At 44.1% G+C, this 27,503-nt stretch overlaps 1 protein-coding gene across 2 annotated transcripts in view; it reads left to right on the top strand.

The window, feature by feature from the left end:
• LOC137357734 (exostosin-1-like) overlaps positions 1-27,503 on the top strand; it is an 813,195-nt gene that overhangs the window by 708,706 nt on the left and 76,986 nt on the right. For both annotated transcript variants that reach the window (XM_068024074.1, XM_068024075.1), the window contains exon 10: positions 12,651-12,811. In XM_068024074.1, the coding sequence (XP_067880175.1) occupies positions 12,651-12,811 (161 nt within the window). The remainder of the gene's footprint in view (positions 1-12,650; positions 12,812-27,503) is intronic.

Genomic DNA, 27,503 nt, shown 5'->3' on the forward strand with positions numbered 1-27,503 from the left:
CACCCCGAAAAAACCATTTTTGCCAGCACCAACCTTTCACCCCAAACTTCATAATTTTTGTCCTTCAGTCCCTTCCCATCTTCCCCTCAGTAAATGGAAACAGTTTCCCTGGCTCCCCCCCACCCCTCCTCCCCACTCTGATAATTTCACTCCTCCCCCCTCTCCACCAGTCTCATGCCTTGGAACTCCAAACGAAGTTTCGAAGGCATGAGAGTTCCGGCCAGCAGCCAGAGTTTTGGTGTGGGACGGCCGCCAGGACAAGGTAAGTTAATTTGCATTCATTATTCATTAACCTTTATTAACATATTGAAATGAAGGCTCTGCTGCCGAGCGGCGGGCAGGGGTGGGGGGCCACACCGAGGCCTCTCTGCCACCAGGAAAATGCAGTGGGGCCTTCCCAGGGTTGAGGGTCATGCCAGGCCTCTCCTGGAAGAATTTTCTGGACCCCCCTGCCACAACCCCCAATATTGGAGGGCTAGTAAAATTCAGCCCACTGTTTCTGCCAGCACAACATCAATCATTGGCCAGATATCGCTTTCTATTAGCCTGGTGTTCAGCCTACAGTGGATCTTTGAAAACATTTGGACTGACAAGCAGCAGGTAACATTTACACCATATACATGCCAAGCAATGATCATTTACAGTAAGGAAAAGCCTAACCAGCTTCCCCAACCTTCAATAGCACCACTGTCATTGAGTTTCCATATCATGCATAGTAAATTGAAGGTTCAGCAGGATTATCCCTTCCTGATTAAGGAGAGCAAAAAAGCTCACAGCATTCTGGCGATAGTAATTAAGCACCAGGACCTGAAAATATACCCTATAGAGTCTGCACCATGACAAAACATTGTCACATTGAGCTGCACAGTGACGCTGCAGCTGTTTCAATACAGATTGTTCAATATAATCAGCCTGTCTGAAACATCTGCAATATGGTATTACCATTCCTATCATGCTATTATGCAGCATAAATAAAACAAAACAAATATCAACTTTAATATTTACTAATACAAAATCCCTGTTTCAAAAAGATTACTATTGTGCTTACATTATAGATAAATATAGAAATGTAACTGGGAGGATCTGAGCGGTACAAAACATTGTCCTTATGCATCAGTTCATATCCGCCCAGTCTGATGAGATGAAAATCTGCTGCCTCTGCCGCCTGCAAAGGTCCATGATGAAATAAGTGTGAATTCAGTTCCTTGAGGCAGACCTGACTACAGGAGAAAAAAGCTGCTCAAAATTTGGCACTAATTGGCACTAAATTAGTGTTCTCACTCAGTGGCACCAGACAAACAGAAGAATATGTCAAGGAGAAAAGGCCATTCAGCCTAGTGAAGCTTTCAAAAAATAATAATTTGATAACAAAATCCTTGTTTATTTTCATTATTATTAAAAGCAGGAATGGGAAATGCACTGAGCAGTAAGCTTCCTGACCCTGAAATCAGCTGATGACTAATTCCTGCATCCTGTTGGCCATCATGGCTAAGGAAATCTTGAATCTTGAAAAGCACAGATTTGAAAGTTTCTTTGGGGTTACCAAATTAGTTTCAATAAAAAGAGAAATGTATTGGTACCCAATATTTTATTCACAGTAAATACAAATTCATAAGAATTAGCTTCCCAAACCCATAACCCCACCCATAATTTCACTTTTCTGTGTGTCTTTCAAGATCACAGATTGAGAAGCTATCTCCTGAGATAAATTGAAGGAAATGGGAACTAAATATATTGTTTTTATTTAAGTAACTATGAAAGCAAATGATGTGTAATCCATCATCAGTAATACATTGACATTATTAATTAAGATATTTCTAAGTAGGGTAATTTTTAAAATATTTATTCATTCATGGGATGTGGGCATTGCTGGAAGGACATTTATGTATTGCCCTTGGAGATGATGGTGTTCCCTTGCTACACTTGCCTCTCTGGGTCGTGGGCTTGGGAAGCGCTAACAAATAAGCCTTGGCAAGTTGCTGCAGTGCATCTTGTAGATGGTACACATTGCAGCCACAGTGTCATCTGCCATTTGTTCTTCACACAAGATTTGGTGAAATGACGTGTTATCTAAGGTCTGAAGAATAAATATATTGGCCAGGATTTTGCTGTCAAAATGACGATGAATTTAATGACGCTCAGTTTTATTAATGTTTAAATCATCCAGCAACTTGTGGAGAAGAAGAAATAGCCTGTGAATTGCAAGGCACCATGAGTTGCTGGATAATTTTCACCACTCTACCTTTAACCTTGCAAAAATGGCAGCTTACCTTCAACCTTCCCGTGAGTTTCAAGACATTGCAGAGACGTTATGTCAATGGACTAGTAATCCAGATGTCTGGGCTAATGACCTGGAGACAGGAGTTCAGATCTGTTATGGCAGCTTTGGAATTTAAATTTAGTTAAAAATTAAATCAGGAATAAAAAGTTAGCATCAGTAATGGTGAACATGTAACTACCAGATTGTCATATGGTTCACTAATATCCTTTAGAGAAGCAAATCTGCTGTCCTTAACTGGTCTGGCCTACATGTGACTTTAGACCCACAACAACATGGTTGATTCTTAACTTCCCTTTAAAATGGCATAGCAAACCACTCAGCAAACGGCAGTTAGGGATGGGCAGTAAAGGCTGACCTTACCAGCGATGTCCACATCCTGTGAATGAATAAAGAAAAGATATTGTTGCATTTGTGCATTAATTGCCATTTAAACTCACTGTAGAACATTGGGGCTATTACTTGACTGTGTAAGGACCCATTTAATGAAAAGATTTATATTCCTGCAATGCAACTCAACCTTTCTGTCTCAGAAAGGCAACAATTAAAACTGTGGAGTCTTATTTCTGCACGTAGTAAATTGTTTAATTCTTTATTTTTATTTTTTTCTCCTTTTATCTTTCTATGGTTGTTTTCATTCTCTTAATTCAGTCTTTCTTTCCCTCTCTTTATTTCTCTTTCTGTACCTGATTTGACTCTAATTCACCCTATTTCCGTTTCTGTTGTTCTTCTGTTTGTTTCTCAATCCTTAAATCTCATTCGTCACTGTTGGTCCTGTCGTTCACTAAGGTCCCAGATGCCCCATTAACCTTCCCCATGCTGTTATCAGTTCATTGTTCCAGCACCTACCAGGACTAAAATATTTTGAGCTCAAGGGTGAGAGATGAAGTCTAGCTTCACCACTCCATCAAAGTCTGGGCCAATATATTATGCATTGCTATAGGCATGCTTAAATAATTGAGGGATGTATTATTTATAGCTGTATTAAATTATTAACAAGCATTTTATTTCACCAGTGAAAGACATGAAACAAGTAATAGAATAAATTGATGTTTATGTTTCACGGTTTATCTGGTTTGTAAAAATGATGCATCCTGGTTAATACTTAATTAAGTGACATTATCCCTAGATAGTCACAGCCATTTACAATTGTTTGGCACTTTAAATCAAGTTGTACCTATATTGAGTATTTTTTATTTTCACCAAGAAGGTAGACAACAATGTATTTTTTAGAAAAAGCACTTTATTGAACCATGAGAACGAATCCCCATAGAATGTGTGATTACCATACACATTTTTATAATTTGTCCTTGATGGAAGTTAGTTAAATGAGTCTTAAGACAGTAAAGAGTAGAAAACCAAGAAAGGAAAACCTTTTTTAGGTTTAATACATACCGTACGTTACAATCTCACTTTAGTTCTTACAATTGTTATAGTTTGTTGAAATGTTTTGGATGGTTGTTTAATGAGAAACCTATGTGGAAGATTAGGCCCACAGTTTAGTTTCAGAACATCCCAGTTGAGCGGTGGGGAGAGGGGGTCAGTTATGGAGGCTCCCGCTATCAAGAGGGAACTTGCCAGTGCAGTGTTGCATGGGGGATGCTGCACTAGTATCAACAGAACTAGAGCACCTGTTATATAGTGATGGGGGAAGGAGATAGCTGGATTGCATCATTCTGCCTGTGGTACTGAATTACTTTGTTCTGCCTTATTCCATAACGCACTGGCAATGGGGGAAATGCAAGAAACATGTACCCCTTTTCCCCCAGTAAACAACACATCAAAAAGTGTTTCTGATAAACCAGTGTACATGGTGCCCTGTCCTAATATATCCCCCAGTGCACCAAAAGTTCTGAGGAAACTTGAGGCATTGTAACAAATTAACATTGACTGCTGGCATAACATTCCTTTTCATACCTAGTTATTGCAGCCATTTTATCTCGAACAAATCTGTTTATACTGTTTATGCTGAACTTTCCCCAAAACATATGCAGCTGACTGCAATGGGTCTCTGCAGCCATTCAGATTCCTTAAAAGACTTTTTTTAAACTGTAATTTGAAGCATTTATAACTTTATGGCCCACGACAAAATTTGGTCTTCAGTTTTGATTGCTTGCATATCTTTTGATAATGTTATTCAGTTATCAAGTTGTGGAGTTTGGTTTGTTTTTATTATAATGAAATGTACAACATTGTGTCTTTTTTGGCAGTTGTTTTAATGTTAGTCCAGTAAGTCAATTTCTATGCTATGTGGAAATATGTATCTAAGCCAACTATACAGACATATGCCAAATACTTCTTAGTGAAATATCGACATTCATTTGTCACTGTGGTTGTTTGTCATTGCAAAGGTCCTGATTCTTCTAAAGCTGAAGCACTAATGAAAGTTTTCAAATGTTACTTTGTTGCTACTTTTTCACCAGACTCAAGTGTGTCAATTTAAAAAGATTTTTTCTTAAAGTATATTGAGTACTCAGTTTTGGAGGATTAAAATGATCCAAGTTCATGACAGTTTGGCAACTCAAATGTTGATGATAGAGTCAAGAAACAACTAAATAAAAATTGTTCTCAGAGATATTATGAAATAGATTTTACTTTTATAAAATGGCATATTTGTAAATGGGCTGCAATTTTGTGAGAATGGCAATGATGGGCTTGAGATGGCCCATGATGCGGAAGCAAGTGTGCCTGATGTGCGGATGGTGCGCTGCACTCAATTTTGCAACAGGAGGTCTTCCCCCGAATTTGAATAGGCTGCTAGTGCATAAAAAACTTCCCTGGATGGTTTTGTTGTGCCACACTTTGCTACCGAGTGTAAAATCCATCGAAGCAGCAAATCTTAAGTTAGTGACAATGGAATGGTATTGTGTTGACTAGCATATTTCTAAGAAATTGCAGAACTATTGGAGAGTTGAAGGTTAGAAAGGCATTAACACCACTACTTGATTTTGCTTCACCAGGGAGTTAGAAAAAGGCACTTGGGGATACACACCCAAGAATTCATATCAAGAATCTGGGAACCTGATCTCCAGATTTTCCAACCAGTAATCCAAAAATTCACCCTTTAGCATTCTTTAGAATGGGGGACTGACAGGTTGGGAGTTGGTGTCCATGGTAGTTTAATTGTCTTGATAGGTTGAATGGTGTTTTCTTGCTCTGGACTACCTTATGTTTTTTCTCTTCTGAATCCAGTTATATGGAGTTAACCAGAATCCAATCAAACATATGGGGCTGGATTTTAAAGGGTCTCCGATGCCGGGAATGGTGGCAGGGGGCAATGGAGATTGGTACGGATGAGGCCCACCACCGACCCCAATGCTGGCAGGGCGCGTCCTGATCTCGGCAGCGGCAGCGAGGCCTCGTGGCAGCCCCCCCCCCCCCCCCCCCCGCCACTTGGCAACAGGACCCGCATTACAATATGTAGATGGGCACTTACCTTTCATTACTGTGCAGGCCGCAGCGATTCTGCCAGCAGGTTCAGATCTTCATTCCAGCTGTCGGCAATGCCACGCCTTCAAATCCCCGTACGGGTAAATGAGGCGCGACACCTGTGGGGAGGGGGGAGAAGGTGATTTTCTCAATGCGAGAAGGGGAGTGAAGTCAAACTCTTTGGATAGGTCAAGGGGGTGATGGGAAGGAGTAAAGGACAAAGGTTGCAAACGTTGTTGGGAGAAGGTCAAATATTCACGGTAGGTATTCCGTGGGGGGAAAAGGCAGGAATGATGTGTAATGTCATTGGGGGGCTTGGGTAGAGGGCATGGAAATTTTTTTCTTAATTTCAATAAACTTTACATTCACGGTGTCTTCAAAAATGTAACTGATCATTTAGGGCTGTAAGCCCTTTAGAAATTGCGCAGCGCATTGGCGCCGGACGCCGTTGCTGGGGATGGCTCGTCTGCCCCCTCCATGTCATCGGTGGGGGGGGTGGGGGGGGGGGCGGCCGCCCCGGCCATGCTGATGAGCCGCCGTGTTTGAGAGAGAGCGTCATATACAGCACAGAAGGAGGCCATTTGGTCCATTGAGTCCATGCCGGCTCTACACTGAGCTATACAGTCTGTCCCACTCCCCGGCTCGATCCCTTTAGTCCTGCAAGTCTATTTCTCTCAGGTGGCTATCCAACTTCCTCTTGAAGTCATTGATTGTTTCCGCTTCCCCAACCTTGTGATCATTACCACCCGCTGCATAATCACATTCCCCCTGCATCTTTTGTCCAAAACTTTCAATCTGTGTCCCCTAGTCCTTGTACCATGAGTTCATGGGAACAGTTTTTCCTTGTCTAATTTATCTAAGTTTGGAATTGTGGTGGCTCTGCGATGTGGACACCGTGTACAGGCCGCCATGTTTTTCACCCACCGCCTAGTTCAACGGTAGTCTTTCAAAATGCAGCCCATGGTTTGGAGATAGAAAGCTGCCTGGGGGAGAAGTCTAAGGCATTATTTTGAGCATTTCAACAATATTGGAATTATTAACTTTCTTAATACCCATAAGATGCCTAAATACTTTTTCCAGGAGAATGTGTTCCATATTAAAATAGGTAAAAGTATACAGAATTCTTTGTGAAAGGTGTGATTTGATATCAACACTTTGAGCAGGCAGTCATAATTTTTAATTGAGTTTTATTTATTGTTCAATCAAGGTGAATCTTAGGTGTGTAGGCAACTAACAACTCTTCGGGCTAAATTTTACCAGCCCTCCGATGTCAGTGGTCATGGCGGGGGTGCCTGGAAGATTCTTCTTGGAGAGGATCGCCACAACCCCCGCGCCGGAAGGCTCTGCCGCATTTTACCGGCAGCAGCGAAGCCACAATGCAGCTCCCCGCCACTCGGCGTTGGAGCCTTCATCTGAATATGCGAATCATATTAAAAGTCATGAATAAACACTTACCTGGAAGCGACGGTCATCCCACGCCGGTATTCCGGCCACTGTCCGGAATTCCCGCTCCTTCGGAACTCCGTATGGAGGTCCAAGGCACAACACTGGTAGGGAGCGGGGAGGACTTAAATTTGCAGGGTGGGAGGGCAATCACTTTGCTAGGAGTGTACTACAGGCCTCCAAACAGTCAGGGAGAGATAGAGGGGCAGATATGTAGGCAAATCTCAGAGAGGTGTAAAAATAATAAGATAATGATAGTAGGGGATTTCAACTTCCCCAATATTAACTTGGATAGTCTTAGTGCAAAAGGCTTAAAGGGGGTGGAATTCTTAAAGTGCATCCAGGAGAGCTTTTTGAGCCAGGACACAGAAAATCCTACAAGAGAAAGGGCGGTACTGGACCTAATCTTAGGGAATGAAGCCGAACAAGTGGTACAAGTGTCAGTGGGGGAGCATTTTGGGGATAGTGACCAAAGCTATGTAAGATTTAAGGTAGTTATGGAAAAGGACAAAGATGGACCGAAAATAAAGGTACTGAATTGGGGGAAGGCCAATTTCAATATGATAAAAGAGGATCTGGCCAAAGTGGACTGGGAGCAACTACTTGTAGGAAAGATTACATCAGACCAGTGGGAGCCATTCAAAAAGGAAATAGTGAGAGTTCAGGGCCAACATGTTCCCGTAAATGTGAAGGGTAGGATCAACAAGTCCAGGGAACCCTGGATATGAAGGGATATAGCGGATTGGATAAGAAAAAAAAGGAGGCTTATGGCAGATTCAGAGGGCTGAAAACAGCGGAGGCCCTAGAGTAGTATAGAAAGTGTAGGGGGGGGGTACTTGAAAAAGTAATTAAGAAAGCGAAGAGGGGGCATGAAAAACATTGGCGGACAAGATAAAGGAAAATCCCAAGGTGTTTTATAAGTATATTAAGGGAAAGAGGATAACCAGGGAAAGAGTAGAGCCCATTAGGGACCCATTAGGAGCCGGAGGATGTAGGTAAGGTTTTAAATGATTACTTTTCATCTGTGTTCACTATGGAGAAGGATGATGGAGGTGTAAAGGGGGATTTGTGATATACTTGAACAAATTAGCATTGAAAGGGAGGAGGTATTAGCAGTTTCAGCAGGCTTAAAAGTGGATAAATCCCCAGGCCCAGATGAGATGTATCCCAGGCTGTTATGTGAGGCAAGGGAGGAGATAGCAGGGGCTCCGACACAAATTTTTAAATCCTCTCTGGCCACAGGAGAGGTGCCAGAGGACTGGAGGACAGTGAATGTGGTACCATTGTTCAAGAAGTGTAGTAGGGATAAACCAGGTAATTACAGGCCGGTCAGTCCAACATCAGTGGTAGGGAAACTATTGGAAAAAATTCTGAGGGACAGGATTAATCTCCACTTGGAGAGGCAGGGATAATTCAAGGATAGTCAGCATGGCTTTGTCAAGGGGAGATCATGTCTAACAAATTTGATTGAATTTTTTGAGGAGGTGACTAGATGTGTAGATGAGGGTAAAGCAGTTGTTGTAGTCTACATGGACATCACTAAGGCTTTTGACAAGGTCCGATATGGGAGATTGACCAAGAAGGTAAGAGCCCATGAGATCCAGGGCAATTTGGCAAATTGGATCCAAAGTTGGCTTAGTGGCAGGAGGCAGAGGGTGATGGTCGAGGGTTGTTTTTGCGATTGGAAGCCTGTGACCAGTGGTGTACCGCAGGGATCGGTGCTGGGACCCTTGCTGTTTGTAGTGTACATTAATGACTTAGACATGAATATAGGAAGTATGATCAGTAAGTTCGCAGTTGACACGAAAATTGATGGTGTTGTAAATAGTGAGGAGGAAAGCCTTAGATTACAGGATGATGTAGATGGGCTGGTAAGATGGGCAAAGCAGTGGCAAATGGAATTTAATCCTGAGAAGTGTGAGGTGATGCATTTTGGGAGGACTAACAAAGCAAGGGATTATACAATAGATGGTAGGACCCTAGGAATTACAGAGGGACCTTGGTGTACTTGTCCATAGATCACTGAAGGCAGCAGCACAGGTAGATAAGGTGGTTAGGAAGGCATATGGGATACTTGCCTTTATTAATCGAGGCATAGAATATAAGAGCAGGGAGGTTATCAGCGCAGGCTTGGAGGGCCGAATGGCCTGTTTCTGTGCTGTACTGTTCTTTGTTCTTTGTTATGATGGAGCTGTATAAAATGCTAGTTAGGCCACAGCTGGAGTACTGTGTACAGTTACGGTCGCCACACTATAGGAAGGATGTGATTGCACTGGAGGTGTTGCAGAGGAGATTCACCAGGTTGTTGCCTGGGCTGGAGCATTTCAGCTATGAAGAGAGACTGGATTGGCTAGAGTTGTTTCCCTTAGAGCAGAGAAGGCTGAGGGGGGAGCTGATTGAGGTATACAAAATTATGAGGGTCATAGATAGTCTAGATGGAAGAAACTTTTTCCCTTAGTTCTTTTGGGCCTCCTTATCTCGAGAGACAATGGATACGCGCCTGGAGGTGGTCAGTGGTTTGTGAAGCAGCGCCTGGAGTGGCTATAGAGGCCAATTCTAGAGTGACAGGCTCTTCCACAGGTGCTGCAGAGAAATTTGTTTGTCGGGGCTGTTGCACAGTTGGCTCTCCCCTTGCGCCTCTGTCTTTTTTCCTGCCAACTACTAGGTCTCTTCGACTTGCCACATTTTAGCCTTGTCTTTATGGCTGCCCGCCAGCTCTGGCGAACGCTGGCAACTGACTCCCACAACTTGTGATCAATGTCACAGGATTTCATGTCGTGTTTGCAGACGTCTTTAAAGCGGAGACGTGGACGGCCGGTGGGTCTGATATCAGTGGCGAGCTCGCTGTACAATGTGTCTTTGGGGATCCTGCCATCTTCCATGCGGCTCACATGGCCAAGCCATCTCAAGCGCCGCTGACTCAGTAGTGTGTACAAGCTGGGGATGTTGGCCGCCTCGAGGACTTCTGTGTTGGAGATACAGTCCTGCCACCTGATGCCAAGTATTCTCCGGAGGCAGCGAAGATGGAATGAATTGAGACGTCGCTCTTGGCTGGCATACGTTGTCCAGGCCTCGCTGCCGTCGAGCAAGGTACTGAGGACACAGGCCTGATACACTCGGACTTTTGTGTTCCGTGTCAGTGCGCCATTTTCCCACATTCTCTTGGCCAGTCTGGACATAGCAGTGGAAGCCTTACCCATGCGCTTGTTGATTTCTGCATCTAAAGACAGGTTACTGGTGATAGTTGAGCCTAGGTAGGTGAACTCTTGAAGTGGAGGTATCAATAACCAGGGGGCATAAATTTAGCGTAAGGGGCAGGAGATTTAGAGGGGATTTGAGAAAAGAATTTTTCACCCAGAGGGTGGTTTGAATCTGGAACACACTGCCTGAAGGGGTGGTACCCTCACAACATTTAAGAAGTATCTAGATGAGCACTTGAAATACCATAGCATATAAGACTATAGGCCAACTGCTGGAAAATGGGATTAGAATAGGTAGGTTCATGATGGCCAGCATGGACACGACGGGCTGAAGGGCCTGTGCCTGTGCTGTATAACTCTATGAATCTATGTGTGCCACAGGAGACATATCTTGTTTACTGGATCACTTTACCTATTTGCATTGCTCACAAATAAATGTGACACCATTACTTCTATGTCAGTTAACCATCTCCTGTTCTCCACCTAATCACCACACCATCTTCTATTTTATCTTGTGCATATTGCCCTGTTTCTGCAATTCTTACAATGTCAGGACGGCTATGTATAGATGGTGAGAACACCAAATACTTTCAGGCTGGAATTTTCGACCTCCCCACCCCACCTCCCCCCACCCTGGGAGTGGGCTAGGAGGCGGGGTGGGGTGTAATATCGAGTGGGAGGCAGGGGGTGCCGTTCCTGCCGCCTACCCGCCCCCACTGTATTTTACCAGTGGTGGGGAAGGTGGCAAATGACCCGCCTGTCCCAGGCCAAGTGAGGCCCTTAAGTGGCCAATTAATTGCCCTTAAAGGCCTCCTCCCACCACCGCTGGTATATTACCGGCAGCAGAAGGGTAGTTTGCCACCTGAGGAGGCCGCCCTCCTTGCGGGCTCGGAGGGGGCCCTCCTGATCAGGCATCCTGTGCCCCACAGAGGGCCCCCCCAGCAGCATGGGCTGCTTCCCCTAAAACAACCCCCTCCTGCCCTACATTCCGGCCCCCACCCCCCTCGCCAGGGCCCACCTCCCTCATCAGGGCCCAGCCTATTGTCCCCGGTGAGGCCCTCCCCCCTGCCCCCCTCAACTTTTCTGGGGCCTCCTCCATTGTTGCTGGTCTTGGCTGGGTGCAGTCCTAGCAGTGGCCACCGCTCCTGGTGGCGCTGCTGGGATGAAGAGCTGCAAGCCTTCTGATTGGCCGGCAGCTCTTGGAGGTGGGACTTCCTGCCACAGTGTCGCAGAAGTCCCGACCAAAGCTAATCAAGGGCCTGGACCATATAAAATTGCTGCATGGCTTCCAGGCCGAACAGAGATTGGCTTGCCCCTGACTTTTTTGCCAATGGGTGGGGTCACTGCCACAAGGTAAAATTCAGGCTATATGTTCTCTTTTCACATTTCATAAAATCATAGCATTGTTCAGGAGGACATTTGGGCCATTTTGCCTGTGCCTGGTCTTTGAAAGAGCTATCCAATTAGTTCCACTCCCTTGCTCTTTCCCCATAATCCTGAATTTTTTTTCCGTTTCAAGCATATATCCAATTCCCTATTGAAAATTATTATTGAATCTGCTTTGACCTTTCAGGCAGTGCATTTCAGAACACAACAACTCACTGCATAAAATAAATTCCCCTCATCTCCCTCTGATTCTTTTGCCAATTATCTTAAATGTGTGTCCTTTGATTACTGACATCCTGCCAGTGGAAACAGTTACTCTTTATTGAAGCAATAAATATCCCTCATAATTTTGAATACCACTATTAAATCTCCCCTTAACCTTCTCTCCTGTAAGGAGAACTTAACTTCTCTATTCCTTCCAAACTGATGTCCCTCATTGCTGGTACCATTCTAAGAAATTTCCTTTGCACCCTCTCACCAAGTTGTTCACAATTTCTTGTATTCTTATGCAACTTACCCAATTTGTGACACAATTGCACAAGATTTGGCACTGAGACAAAAATGATCTTGTTCCAGAAGTGAGTGAATTGTCACCGTCCATTTTAAATCAATACAAAATGGTAGTTCTGAGGTTTTGACTGTTTTAATAACATAAGCTACTCAGCGGCTCCAGGAAAAGTATGTAATGGGTCTATTATTTTCTCCCACTATTTTGTGGAGAACAATATACTATTTTTACTGGTTCTTTCTTTTCTTTCTCAGAACCCCAAAGCTTATGCTGCAAAGATTTTAATTCATGACTGTTTTAATGGGATGTGAGCACTGCTGCTGCTGGTCACCAAAGCAGAGGAAAACATCTGTTCCTAAATGACTATAATTAAACCACAACTGTTGACATATCATTTTATTCTTAGGTTGATTTTGCCTTCGTTGTGTGGCATAGTTTCCCAGACCGTATCGTTGGTTACCCAGCCAGGAGTCATTACTGGGATAACAGTAAGGGGCGATGGGGGTATACGTCGAAATGGACGAATGAATACTCCATGGTTCTGACAGGCGCAGCATTTTATCACAGGCAAGTTCAAATTTACTTTGCTACACTTTATCCTGCTTTTTTAATATTTACTATTTAATGTTTTATTTTATGAGAAAATCACCATAATATATGCACTGCTTAGTAGAGAACTATATATCTGAATTTTTAAAGTTCTTTCAGATCTTTTTAAAGACCCCTGGAATAAATCAATATTTTATTTTACATTTCTTTACTATTCTTTCATAATCTGGGACATTTGGATTTTGCAAAGGATTATTCTTGGGGATGAGAATAATTTGCAATGTTCTGCCTATTGCTAAACAAAATAGAAATTTAAAGAATTTTCTATAAATCCATTTGGCATTCCTATCATACACCATAATTTCCACTTACCTTTATCACTTACAGGGGCATTTTCAGATTTATCTAGAACGGGCGGCACAGTGGCGCAGTGGTTAGCACCGCAGCCTCACAGCTTCAGGGACCCGGGTTCAATTCAGGGTACTGCATGTGCGGAGTTTGCAAGTTCTCCCTGTGACCGCGTGGGTTTTCGCCGGGTGCTCTGGTTTCCTCCCACCGCCAAAGACTTGCAGGTGATAGGTAAATTGGCCATTGTAAATTGCCCCTAGTGTAGGTAGATGGTAGGGAATATGGGATTACTGTAGGGTTAGTATAAATGGGTGGTTATTGGTCAGCACAGACTTGGTGGGCTGAAGGGCCTGTTTCAGTGCTGTATCTCTGAATAAAAATAAAATAAAAAGCACACTATAATTTGGTTAGTTTGTTGCTGTCCTGTACCCCCAATCTGGGCTATTTTATGTTTTATATATATATATTGTTATGACCAGGTGAGAAAGGTGTCTGGGGGTCCCTTTTAGCCTTCATCTGGTCTTACTGTAACAGGGTTTAATTATAAACACACTGTGTTTTAGCTGCCCCCTTGGTGAATCCTTGTTCACTGCTTTCTAATTATAAGGCAAAGAAATGAGCACAACCAGGCTTTCTTAGGATTAAAGAAGAAAAGTGAAACTTAAACTCTAATTCGGTTAATGCTCATGCTAGCATACACACACGATACACACATGCAAATAGGGACAGAAAAGAGCAGAAGAAAAATATAGTGAAAAGGCTTGAGACAATCCCTGAAGGGGGATTGTTATTGTGCTTCGAGCTCGCTGTAGAGTCCTCGATTGTAGGTAGTCTTGCTTTTCGTTGGGGCCCAGTATTCTTCTTAAACAGTATTCACTGTAGGAGACTTTTCTCTCTTGGGGTTCATGTGTCTTCATTGGGTCTTCAGTTCCATGAGAAAGAGATGGAAGCAGACAGGAGAGAGATGTTCTTAGTCCAGGAGCAAAGAGCCTTCTGTCCTCAAACCCTGTTTCTCTAATTTAAAACTTCCCTAGTTGGCCAGCAAGTGGCCATGTGACTCACTGGTTTGACCAGGTCTCTTCTGTGTATTGGGAGCATTTTAGCAGTCAACCTGGAATGTTAGCATCTCCACCTTCAATGTCTGGTAATCAAAAGTCCATTGTGGATTAAATTGGAGCAGGGAGTGGCCCCCTTGTCCTTTCTAAGTACTGTCTGTTACTATGACAATGTCCCTCCAATCAAGCGTCTGATTTTTTTTAAAGCAAGTTCTTTCTTCACTCTAGTAACAGTTTTAAAATCAATGTTCATGTGGTGAAATTAATGTGCCTCATCCTTGGCAGATGGGGACCTGCATGACAATATGCTTAAAATTTAAATATTACAGTCTATAGTCTCACCTTTCCATGTGTCAGTAAATACATCTGAATGTAATTTGAAGGTAGTTATAAAAGTTGTCTTAACAGTTGTTACGACCGAGGTGGGAGGAGTCTTTTCTACCACAGATGAAGTGTTAAATGTTGATCCAGTTACCGATATGGGCAATCATATACTCTACTCTTTATGCCCAAATAAAATACACCAACCAGATTTCTTCAGTAAATACCCACCCCCTCTCTCTCTCTCTCACACACACACACACACACACACACACACACACACACACACACACACATATATATACCGGTTAACTGAAAAATAAAGAGATTTTCTCTTTAGTTCTCTTTTACAACAAAAAAAGGAATACTTTGGTCAAATACTTGTTAATTCTTGAAGTAAAAAGAGAAGATATGCAAGGATGTCAATTGTCCCTTTTGGCCTGGCATCCGGGTATACGGAGACGTATCACTGGGATCTTTTCTGGAGCAGTTCATTCTGGAGATGTTGAGAAATAGTCTGGTAGGCTTTCCAGGAGAATTGTAGCATCAGGGGTTTCAGTTATCCCACTCTGGATTCGCAGGTTTTTCAAAGAGGTGGAGAAAGAGGAGCTGACACACTGGATTTCTCCAGGTCTCTTAGAGAGGTGCAGGAAAGATGAGCTTGGTGTTTCTCCCTTGGCAGGTTGATCTCCAACTGCTTTTCAACACAGTCCACATCCCAACTGAACCAAAACAATATCTCAAAAGCGAAACCCCCAAACAGCAAGTCAGACCTCCTTACCACTATAAATCGTGACATGTCACTTCTCCTGTAAATATTTTCACCAAGTCATCAACGTTTCTGTTGTTTATTGAGCTTAAGGCATGTGACAGCCAGTAAAATTTTCTTTTCAAACAAGACCTCTCTGTTACCCTTGTAAAAAAACACATCATGGAATCGATTCAGTCTTTCCCAAATGAACCAATGGCCAAATATGAGTTGTCAAAGAAAAAATATTTACAAGATAGAAGCACTTTGATAACATCTCCATCCTTGGAGGAATTAAATGTTATTTTTAAATGTGGTTAATTACAAAATATGGAAAAACAGAAGATGAAAAAAAATTAAAACATATTTACATACTCATTCTTATTCACTCTTTACCTGTAGCTAATATAGTTCTGCTTTGTAACATCTTTGCAATCAGATAACTCAAAGCAAAGTTAAATCCTAGACAAAGCATCAGCAATTACATTATGTTGCCCCACAATGTGGTTAATCTTTAAGTGATAAATTTGCAATAGTAGACTCCATCGGAATAGTCTGACATTCTGTTTTTTGAATTTTTCCACAAAGGTTAGGGGGTTATGATCAGTATATACCAGTGTCTGTCTTTGGTCATAACAGACATAGACTTCAAAATGCTTAAGAGCTAGTAATAAGCCCAGGGCTTCTTTTTCCACTGTTGAATATCTCTTTTGCTGTCGATTTAACTTTCTGAAAAAGTATCCCACTAGCCTTTATATGCCCGATTCATTGTCTTGTAAAAGCACTGCACCAACCCCAGGTCACTAGCATCAATAACTACCTTGAATGGCTTAGTGAAATTTGGGGCAGCCAACTCTGGTTCATTAATCAAAATGGCATTCAGCCTCTCAAAAGATGTTTGGCACGCCCCTGACCACACTATCTTGGTTTTCTTTTTTTGTAGCAAATCTGTCAGTGGAGCAGCTATAGTACAAAAATTTGGTACAAACTTGTGGTAGAAACCACACATCCCCAAAAAACCTCATGATTTCTTGCTTAGTCGTAGGTGTAGGGAACTCCATCAATGCTTATATTTTTGCTGTTCTTGGCAACATTTGTCCTTGCCCTACTATATGCCCAAGGTAGGTTACCCTGACTTTTGCAAATTCACTTTTGGCAAGATTTATCACTAAATCTGCCAACTATAAATTTCGAAACAGAGCTTCTAGTTGTTCCAAGTGGTCCTTCCAAGTGTCACTGTTTACCAGCACATCATCAAGACAAACCACACAGTTAGGAACTCCAGCTACCATTTGGTTCATTAGTCTCTGAAAAGTGGCTGGGGCATTTTTTAGCCCGAATGGCATCACTCGGCATTGGAAAAGACCATCTGGTGTGACAAAGGCTGATATTTCTTTAGCTCGGGGTGTTAAAGGAACCTGCCAGTATCCCTTTAACAAATCTATTTTTGTAAGAAACATGGCACTGCCCACTCTGTTAATATGCTCTTCCAAGCGAGGAATTGAGTAGGAGTCTGCCTTTGTTACTGCATTAACCTTTCTGTGGTTGATGCAGAATCTAGTTGAGATGTCAGGTTTACGCACTAACACCACTGGGGAACTCCACCTGCTTTGACTGGGTTCAATTAGGTGGTTTACCAACACGTATTGGATTTCTGCTTTTACCTGGGCCTGTTTGTCCGGACTTAAGCAATAAAGATGCTGCTTTATAGGAAAGGATTCCCCTACATCCACATCATGTATGTCTAAGGTTGTACATCCTGGTTTGTCCCTACGGACTCCTTTAAATGCTGTGATTAGCCTTGTTAGGTCTTCTTGTTGTTCCGCATCTAAGTATGAAAGCATAGGGCTGGATTTTATAGAGGCAGCGACGTCAGGATCCGTGGCCGAGGGTGGGGGGGGCGCATGAATATGGCCCCAGATGAGGCCCACCGCGGATCCCGACGCCAGCAGGCCCAACCCAATATTGCCTCGTGGCGGCCGCCCGCGCTTGCCGATGCGATCGCTATTTAAATATTTAAATAAGTTCAATTACCTGAATTAATGAGTCTCCCGTCACCTCCCGACGTCCTGCTGCGATCTTCACCCCGTGGCCGGTACTGCTGCGTCTACAGATCCCCATCTGGGGAAACAAGGCACAACACTGGTGGGGAGTGGGGAGTAGGTCAGTTTCTCAGTGCAGGGGGTGAGGGTGAATGCACGTCATGGGTATAGGGGATGGTGGGAAGGGTTATAGGTTCAAGTTTGTGCAGTTTTGGGGGGCACAGTCAGATTGTGAAAGTAAGTGTTTTGGGGGGAAGGGCATATGAGTAATTTAACTGATATGGGGAGGGGGAGTGGGAGAGGGGCAAAAGAAAGGTATTTATTTATTTTAATTCAATATCACTTTAAATATTTAAATGACCCGGTGAGGCTGACAGCCCTTTAAAAATGGCGTCATCGCCTGCGCACAGGCAGCTGATGCCATTGCCAGGGACGAATGGCCTCCCCCTCCCTGAACATGTGAAGTGGGGGGCCCACCCCGGCTATTTAAATGAGCTTGGAATCGCGGCAGCTCAAACAGGCCGCCATTTGTTCGCCTTATAGAATTCAGCCCATGGTGTCTAATCTCCCTGACAATTCAGTATTAGCTAACTGGATAGTAGGAGGTTCAATTTGGGAATTGTCTAGGCCTCCTTCCTCATTATCCCTTTCATCCTTCACTGTCCCTATTAACTGACATACCTGTGCTTGCTTATCCTTCTCCTGGCGAGGATATTGTTTCAACGTGTTGATATGACGCAGCCGATTCTTTTTCTGGCAATCTGGGGTGTCAATTAAATAATTTACTTTACCAATTCTTTTGACCACTTTATATGGACCGCTGAACTGTGCTTTCAGCGGTTCACCCTGGAATGGCAGTATTACTAACAACTCACCCCCTGGTTAAAATGTTCGGGTCTTAGCCTGCTTGCTTGCCCATTTCTTATTAGTTATTTGGAAAGCTTTAAGGTGTTCCTGAGCCACTCTGCAGGTTCTCATGAGCTGCTCCCGGAATACGGATACATAGGGCTGCATTTTATTCGCGCGCTGCGCATCGCGACGGTGCGCTTTGAACTCAATGGTCTTCCGACAAGGAAGCACTGCCGCTAAGCCCCCGCGATATTTCGTGCAATGGGCTCATTTAAATGGAGGGGGCGGGATGGCCGCCTCCAATGATGTAGAGGGGGCGTCCGGAGCCACTGTGCAGGCACTGGTGTCATTTTTAAAGGGCTTCAAGCCGTTCGTTGAAATTGTAATAATAAAGGGGAATTTGTGTCCATTTGTTAGTAAAATTTTAGTACAACCTGGAGACCCATTCAACCCCACCCCCCACCCCAATGTCTGTTTTAGGGCCACTGAGCCTGAATAAGCTCTATTGCCATCGCAAATTTTCCCCCCCAACCTCGTAACATTTGCCCTTCAAGCCCTTCCCACCATCCCCGCAGCCTAAAGAAAGTGTTTTTCTCACTCCCCCATGTCTCCCGCCCTGAAATCGACACTCCTTCCCCCTCCCCACCAGTGTCTTGCCTCAGAACTCCATTCGGAGTTCCGAAGGCGCACAAGTTGCAGCCGGCACCGTAATATCACCATGGGTCAGCTGCCAGGTCCAGGTAAGTTCATTAACATTTATTTTAATGTATTTTAATATTGAAATGAAGGCCCCACATCTTGGCAAGTGGGGGGGCCGCACCGAGGCTTTGCCGCCACCGGTAATATGCAACGGGAATTCTCAGCGTCGGGAGTCATGGTGGGCTGCTCCTGCAAGTATTTTATGGGCCCCCACGCCACGCCCCTCCCCCCCCACCCCGATGCCGAGGGGCTGGTAAAATTCAGCCCATATTCTAAAACGGAACATTCATCCCTCTATTCTAAAAACTTTTCTTTGATTAGTTTTAGAGGACCTCTTATCTCATGTCCATAAACTAATTCAAAAGGACTAAAACTGGTAGATTCATTAGGTGAATCCCTAGTTGCAAACAAAAGAAATTCGAGACCTTTATCCCAATCATGGGGATATTCACGACAGTATGTCCTGATCATCGTTTTGAGGGTCTGATGGTACCTTTCTATAGCCCCTTATGTCTGTTGATGGTTTGCTGAAGACTTTAACTGTATTATACCCAAATTACCCATATCTTCCTGAAAAATTTTAGACATAAAATTGGAACCTTGATCTGACTGTATCTCAATCAGTAATCCATATCTAGTGAAGAACTGGGTTAACTTATCTACCACTGCCTTATCAGAAATTATTCTCAAGGGAATGGCCTCTGGGAACCGAGTATCCATATCCATGATATTGGTGTCCTGCTTTTGTTTTTGGTAAAGGTCCTACACACTCTACCAACACCCTACTAAATGGTTCCCCAAAAACTGGTATGGGAATTAGAGATGCCTGTTTTATGGCAGGTTGCAGTTTTCCCACAATCTGGCACGTATGACATGTTTTAAAAAACTACACCACGTCCTTGGAAAGACCTGACCAGTACAAATGTCTTATGGGTCCCCACAAGCCCCTCTATAGGAATTTCATGGGCTATCCTTAATATTTCCCGACAATACTTGGGCAGTGCCACTATCTGGTGAACAATTGTCCAGTCTTTGTCTGCAGGTCTGTGAGGAGGTCTCCATTTCCTCATCAGAATCCCATTTTTAATATAATAACCTTCCGGAACTCCCTTTCCCTCAGCTGTCTGTGGTGCCAATTTTACTTCCGACAATGGAACTTGTTTAGCTGTTGCTCGAGTTACTACACATAAAGGAAAAATTCCTGGAACATTTTCCTGCGACTGTTCTGTCCTATTTGACTTCACTTGGTCTTTCCATGACTACTGGAGAAGTTACTACCTTTATTCTGGCCAAATCATTCCCCAGGAGTAGGTCAACTCTGTCTACAGGCAAACTATGGACAACTCCTACAGTTACCATTCCAGAGATTAGCTCACACTGTAGGTGTACCAATTACAAAGGTTTGGGTATATACTCCTCGCCAAAACCATTCACTAAAACCTTGGCATTCAGTGCGCTCGCTGGTGGAAAAGTTATGCCCTTCCCCAGCAAAAGCGTTTGGGTGACTCCTGTATCCCTACTTTGCATGAGCACTGTCCAGCTTTCCTTTGGCCACTTCATCTGTCTGACTATCTTTTCAAAAGAAATTAAAAAATGCCACTATGGGCTGCATTTTACAGATTCCCTCGACGTCAGGGCTCGTGGTAGTGGGAGGCCGGAAAATGCCTTTGGGAGAGGCCCGCTGCAGGCCTCGCTGCCGGGAAGGCCCGGCCCGATATTGCCAGCAGCAGCGAGGCCTTGTCGCAGCCCCCCACCGCTCAGCGACGGGAGCCCAATTTGCATATTTAATTAATTTAAATAAAGGAATAAATTACCTTCTGAGAGTTGGCCTGAAATAAATAGTTAAGCTACATTATTTCGCAGTGAATATACAAAACAATTGATAATCTGACTCAATTCGAGGTGTATAACTTTTAATATTATAATAAAAAACAAAGAAAACAACACACTACTGCACATCAGCGGGTTGTCTTACTCAACTTTAAACAAGATGAATTCTACTTATTTCCCAGCATTTCGAAGCTCTTCACCTCAACGAAAGTAGTTTTCTCTTTAACAAACTTGACTGCATTCATGTCTTCCTGTTTTCTCTTTAACAAACCTGACTGCCTTCATGTCTTCTTGTATGCCCACATCTCGCTTGCTCCCTTGCTGTACAGTAAGAAAATGGAATCAAAGACTTTCCAAGAGTGTGAGTTGCCTTGTTTCTCTTAGGCTAATGAATTAAAAGCAAAATATGCGGATGCTGGAAATCTGAAATAAAAACAGAAAGTGCTGGCAATACTTAGCAGTTCTGGCAGCACCTGTGGAGAGAGAAGCAGAGTTAATGTTTCAGTTCTGTGACCTTTCATCAAAATTGGCAAATGTTAGAAATGTAATCGGTTTTAAGCAAATAAAGCAGGTTGTGGGGGGACAGAGAACAAAAGGCAAAGAGAGTGTGCTGACAGACCGCCCCCCCCCCCCCCACCCTCCCCTGCTCCCATGCCCACATGTCTGTCCTTGGCCTGCTGCAGCATTCCAGTGAACATCAACGTAAGCTTGAGGAACAACACCTCATTTTCCGATGAGGCACTCTACAGTCCTTTGGACTGAACATTGAGTTCAATAATTTCAGAGCATGACTGGCCCCTTTTTATTACTATTTTATTTTATTTAGTTTTTTTTTAACATGTACCTGCTTTAAAGTGAGGTTTTCATGTTTGTTCTTTTGGCTAGGGCTGTTCTATATTTTTTTTTATTCATTCATGGGATGTGGGCATTGCTGGCCAGGCCAGCATTTATTGCCCATCCCTAATTGCCCTTGAGAAGGTGGTGGTGAGCTGCCTTCTTGAACCGCTGCAGTCCATGTGGGGTAGGTACACCCACAGTGCTGTTAGGAAGGGAGTTCCAGGATTTTGACCCAGCGACAGTGAAGGAACGGCGATATAGTTCCAAGTCAGGGTGCTGTGTGACTTGGAGGGGAACTTGCAGGTGGTGGTGTTCCCATGTATTTGCTGCCCTTGTCCTTCTAGTTGGTAGAGGTCGCGGGTTTGGAAGGTGCTGTCGAAGGAGCCTTGGTGCATTGCTGCAGTGCATCTTGTAGATGGTACACACTGCTGCCACTGTGCGTCGGTGGTGGAGGGAGTGAATGTTTGTAGATGGGGTGCCAATCAAGCGGGCCGCTTTGTCCTGGATGGTGTCAAGCTTCTTGAGTGTTGTTGGAGCTGCACCCATCCAGGCAAGTGGAGAGTATTCCATCACACTCCTGGCTTGTGCCTTGTAGATTGTGGACAGGCTTTGGGGAGTCAAGAGCTGAGTTACTCGCCTCAGGATTCCTAGCCTCTGACCGGCTCTTGCAGCCACAGTATTTATATGGCTACTCCAGTTCAGTTTTCGGTCAATGGTAGCCCCTAGGGTGTTGATAGTGGACGATTCAGCGATGGTAATGCCGTTGAATGTCAAGGGGAGATGGTTAGATTCTCTTTTGTTGGAGATGGTCATTGCCTGGCACTTGTGTGGCGCGAATGTTACTTGCCACTTATCAGCCCAAGCCTGGATATTGTCCAAGTCTTGCTGCATTTCTACACAGACTGCTTCAGTATCTGAGGAGTTGCGAATGGTGCTGAACATTGTGCAATCATCAGCGAACATCCCCACTTCTGACCTTATGATTGAAGGAATGTCATTGATGAAGCAGCTGAAGATGTTTGGGCCTAGGACACTACCCTGAGGACCTCCTGCAGTGATGTCCTGGAGCTCAGATGATTGACCTCCAACAACCACAACCACCTTCCTTTGTGCTAGGTATGACTCCAGCCAGCGGAGGGTTTTCTCCCTGATTCCCATTGACCTCAGTTTTGCTCGGGCTCCTTGATGCCATACTCGGTCAAATGCTGCCTTGATGTCAAGGGCAGTCACTCTCACCTCACCGCACCTTTGAGTTCAGCTCTTTTGTCCATGTTTGAACCAAGGCTGTAATGAGGTCAGGAGCTGAGTGGCCCTGGCGGAACCCAAACTGAGCGTCACTGAGCAGGTTATTGTTAAGCAAGTGCCACTTGATAGCACTGTTGATGACACCTTCCATCACTTTACTGATGATTGAGAGTAGGCTAATGGGGCGGTAGTTGGCCGGGTTGGATGTTTCCTGCTTTTTGTGTACAGGACATACCTGGGCAATTTTCCACATTGCAGGGTAGATGCCAGTGTTAAAACTGTACTGGAACAGCTTGGCTAGGGGCGCGGCAAGTTCTGGAGCACAGGTCTTCAGTACTATTGCCGGAATATTGTCAGGGCCCATAGCTTTTGCAGTATCCAGTGCCTTCAGTCGTTTCTTGATATCACGTGGAGTGAATCGAATTGGTTGAAGTTTGGTATCTGTGATGCTGGGGACTTCAGGAGGAGGCCAAGATGGATCATCAACTCGGCACTTCTGGCTGAAGATTGTTGCAAATGCTTCAGCCTTATCTTTCGCACTGATGTGCTGGACTCCCCCATCATTGAGGATGGGGATATTTGTGGAGCCACCTCCTCCAGTTAATTGTTTAATCGTCCACCACCATTCACGGCTGGATGTGGCAGGACTGCAGAGCTTAGATCTGATCCGTTGGTTATGGGATCGCTTAGCTCTGTCTATCGCATGCTGCTTACGCAGTTTGGCATGCAAGTAGTCCTGGGTTGTAGCTTCACCAGGTTGACACCTCATTTCGAGGTATGCCTGGTGCTGCTCCTGGCATGCCCTCCTGCACTCTTCATTGAACCAGGGTTGGTCTCCTGGCTTGATGGTAATGGTAGAGTCGGGGATATGCTGGGCCATGAGGTTACAGATTGTGGTTGAGTACAATTCTGCTGCTGCTGATGGCCCACAGCGCCTCATGGATGCCCAGTTTTGCATTGCTAGATCCGTTCGAAATCTATCCCATTTAGCACGGTGATAGTGCCACACAACACGATGGACGGTATCCTCAATGTGAAGGCGGGACTTCGTCTCCACAAGGACTGTGCGGTGGTCACTCCTACCAGTACAGTCATGGACAGATGCATCCGCGGCAGGCAGATTGGTGAGGACGAGGTCGAGTATGTTCTTCCCTCGTGTTGGTTCCTCCACCACCTGCCACAGACCCAGTCTAGCAGCCATGTCCTTTAGGACTCGGCCAGCTCGGTCAGTAGTGGTGCTACTGAGCCACTCTTGGTGATGGACATTGAAGTCCCCCACCCAGAGTACATTTTGTGCCCTTGCCACCCTCAGTGCTTCCTCCAAGTGGTGTTCAACATGGAGGAGTACTGAGTCATCAGCTGAGGGAGGGCGGTAGGTGGTAATCAGTAGGAGGTTACCTTGCCCATATTTAACCTTATGCCATGAGACTTCATGAGGTCCGGAGTCGATGTTGAGGACTCCCAGGGCAACTCCCTCCCTACTGTAAACCACTGTGCCACCACCTCTGCTGGGTCTGTCTTGCCGGTGGGACAGGACGTACCCGGGGATGGTGATGGCAGTGTCTGGGACATTGTCTGTTAGGTATGATTCCATGAGGCTGTTGCTTGACTAGTCTGTGGGACAGCTCTCCCAACTTTGGCACAAGCCCCCAGATGTTAGTAAGGAGGACTTTGCAGGGTTGACAGGGCTGGGTTTGCCATTGTCGTTTCCGGTGCCTAGGTCGATGCCGGGTGGTCCGTCCGGTTTCATTCCTTTTTATAGACTTCGTAGCGGTTAGGTACAACTGAGTGCTTTGCTGGGCTATTTCAGAGGGCATGTAAAAGTTAACCACATTGCTGTGGGTCATGTAGGCCAGACCAGGTAAGGACAGCAGATTTCCTTCCCGAAAGGACATTAGTGAACCAGATGCGTTTTTACAACAATCGGCAATGGTTTCATGGCCATCATTAGACTAGTTTTTAATTCCAGATTTTTATTAAGTTCAAATTCCACCTTCTGCTGTGGTGGGATTCGAACCCATGTCCCCAGAGGAATACCCTGGGTCTCTGGGTTACTAGTCCAGTGATAATACCACTACGCCACCGCCTACCCTGTCATTATTCAGTCATTAACACTGTCTTTGCCTTTGCCCCATGACTTCCTTGTCAGTTAATCTCTCCAGCCTTCTGTCCTTTCACATGCCTTCCTTTTGTTCTCTTCCCCTCACCCCACCCCCGCTTTACCTGCTAAAACCTATTACATTTCTAACCTTTGCCAGTTCTGATGAAGAGTCACTGATCTGAAACGTTAACTCTGCTTCTCTCTCCACAGGTGCTGCCAGACCTGCTGAGTATTTCCAGCACTTTCTGTTTTTATTTTAGGCTGATGAATTGTTTTACTTACAGCTAGTGAGCAAACACTATCAAAGCTAATACGTTGGCATCTTGACTGCCTACCATCCCAGAACACTAATCTTTTGTAGCTACAATAAAACACAACATTTAAAGTAACTCTTTTTTTCCAAATCTTTTCTGTGGAAAATGATCCTGAAACATACTGTACTGAGGGTAGTGGATGGTAAGCCTGTGAGGATAGCATTGGAATAGCTGAGTCTGGAGGTGACATAAGGTTTACACAACAGATTAGCTGAGGCAGAGATGGAGGCAGGAAACTCTGTGGAGGTGGCAATTGGTGGTAGGATGCCTTGGTTGCAAACTTGAAACATAGTGGGAAGGGGGTGGAATTGGTGGCAGGAGGCACCAGTGTTGAATTGGAGAAAATTGTAGCTCATCCAAGGCTGGCTGTCAAACAGGGAGGCTGAGAGCACAGTGAAGGGGCTAATGCAGGTCATGGAGAAGCAAAGCTGGGTGTACACTCAGTGTACATGTGAAACCTGACCCCATGTTGTCAGATGATGTCACCAAGAAACAGCATGTAGATGAGGAAGAGGAGGGGGAGCCAAGGATTTATCTTTGGGTGACTTCAGAGGTCGTGAGAAGAGAAGCCATTTCTGGAATAAAAGCAAAATATTGCAAATGCTGGAAATCTGAAATAAAAACAGAAAGTGCTGCAAATACTCAGCAGATCAGGCAGCATCTGTGGAGAGAGAAGCAGAGTTAACGTTTCAGGTCTGTGACCTTTCATCAAAAATTAGTCAGATTTAAGCCATTTCTAGAGCTGCTTTAGCTATAATCGAATAGTTAAAAGTGGAACAAGGAAGGCAACCTTGTATCTTTGTTGTTTTCTTGAGGATATTTGGATGTATATTAGTTCAAGTTGTCATTTATGCTTCAGAGATACTTTTGGAACTGGTCCCTGCTTTAAGAACGGTGCAAAAGGGGCAACAACAAGTAATACTGGCTTCTCACACGATGCTTAGGCTCTGCTCACTGGCATTCATCTACCAGTGAGATTTTTGGAACCAATAAAGAGACAAAAGAACTTTACAAGCATTAAAAAATATTTGAAGGTGGTCTGTCTGGATCTTTTCAATCTTCAATTTTAAAATCCAAAAAAATGTGTTGAAAAACCTAACAATGCAATTGGAAAGCTGTGTTTGAATCCCAGCCTCAGCTAACATTTGCACAGGGACTTTCCTCAAAAGTTGATGGTGTCATTCCGTCCATGGGGCTAGATTTTCAGCTTGCTGTTGGATTTAAATCTGCTGTTGCGTATCAGCCGCCCATTAGAAAACAACATGATTTTCACTTGCAATGATTCCAATATGGATGAAAACTGAGCAGTGTCTATGTCGAGTGGCTGATACATAAATTGGTTAAAAATCAATCCCACAATGTCCAGAGAACACAAAGAGGAAAAGTTGGTTTGGTGATGCCACTTTTGAGACATCTTCTTTGTCAACATCTGGGAAGTAACAAAAGGAGTTATTTTATAAGTAGTTTAACAAATTTTTGCCTTAAGTATTAAGCTTTACATGTTGGAACCAAGTACTGGGACGTCAGGCACTCACTGCCAAATTTTTCAATCATAAAAGTAAAAAAAATGAAGATGCATGCCAGAATTCCAGAAGTGCTGTACTGGGAGAGCAAATTCATAAAATTACACAATATAGTTTACAAATGTTCTCTTTTAATGTTCAAAGAATGCAGTTAAATCAATTCACATAGATTGGGGCACAATTCATCAATATTTACAGATCTATTGATTTATAGTTAAGGAACCATAATTATTTTTTGCTCCCAAGTGGGCAGCTGGATAAAGGCAGGAAAATCAGGGCAGAAATTGAGCATCTGAAGTGATTTGGTACTTTCTGACCATGAGAAGTGTCTTCTGGTCCACATCTTGACTCAGTAACAGTAACCATGCAGGCAACATACAGGAAGTGGAAGCTGTGTTATGCTTGTGGCGGGGGGGTGGGGGGGTGGTGGGTAACAACCACAGTTTGATCAAGTTCAGCGTGATCTGGTGTTGAAAATACTGAGCTTAAAAGTTGTTCGGGGATGTTGTTCAACAGCATTTCAGGTGAGAACAAGTGAATACATTAAAGAGGGGTGACTGATAAATATATTTCTGGGTTCAGGAAGCACACACTGAACAAGTGTGGCTGCAAGAAGATTAACAAATGAATAGAAATTAAATAAACAGAAAGAATGACCTCTACAAATCCTGCAGACCGAAAAGTGAAGTGGTTCAGAGAGAGAAAGAGCTGGAAAAGAGCATTGCTTCAGGCACAAAAGATACAGTTGGAAATTATTTACACTAACACTATTTACACTAAAAATGGTGTGCAGATTGC

This window comes from Heterodontus francisci, chromosome 3 (genome assembly GCF_036365525.1).
Source record: "Heterodontus francisci isolate sHetFra1 chromosome 3, sHetFra1.hap1, whole genome shotgun sequence".
Classification (NCBI taxonomy): domain Eukaryota; kingdom Metazoa; phylum Chordata; class Chondrichthyes; order Heterodontiformes; family Heterodontidae; genus Heterodontus; species Heterodontus francisci.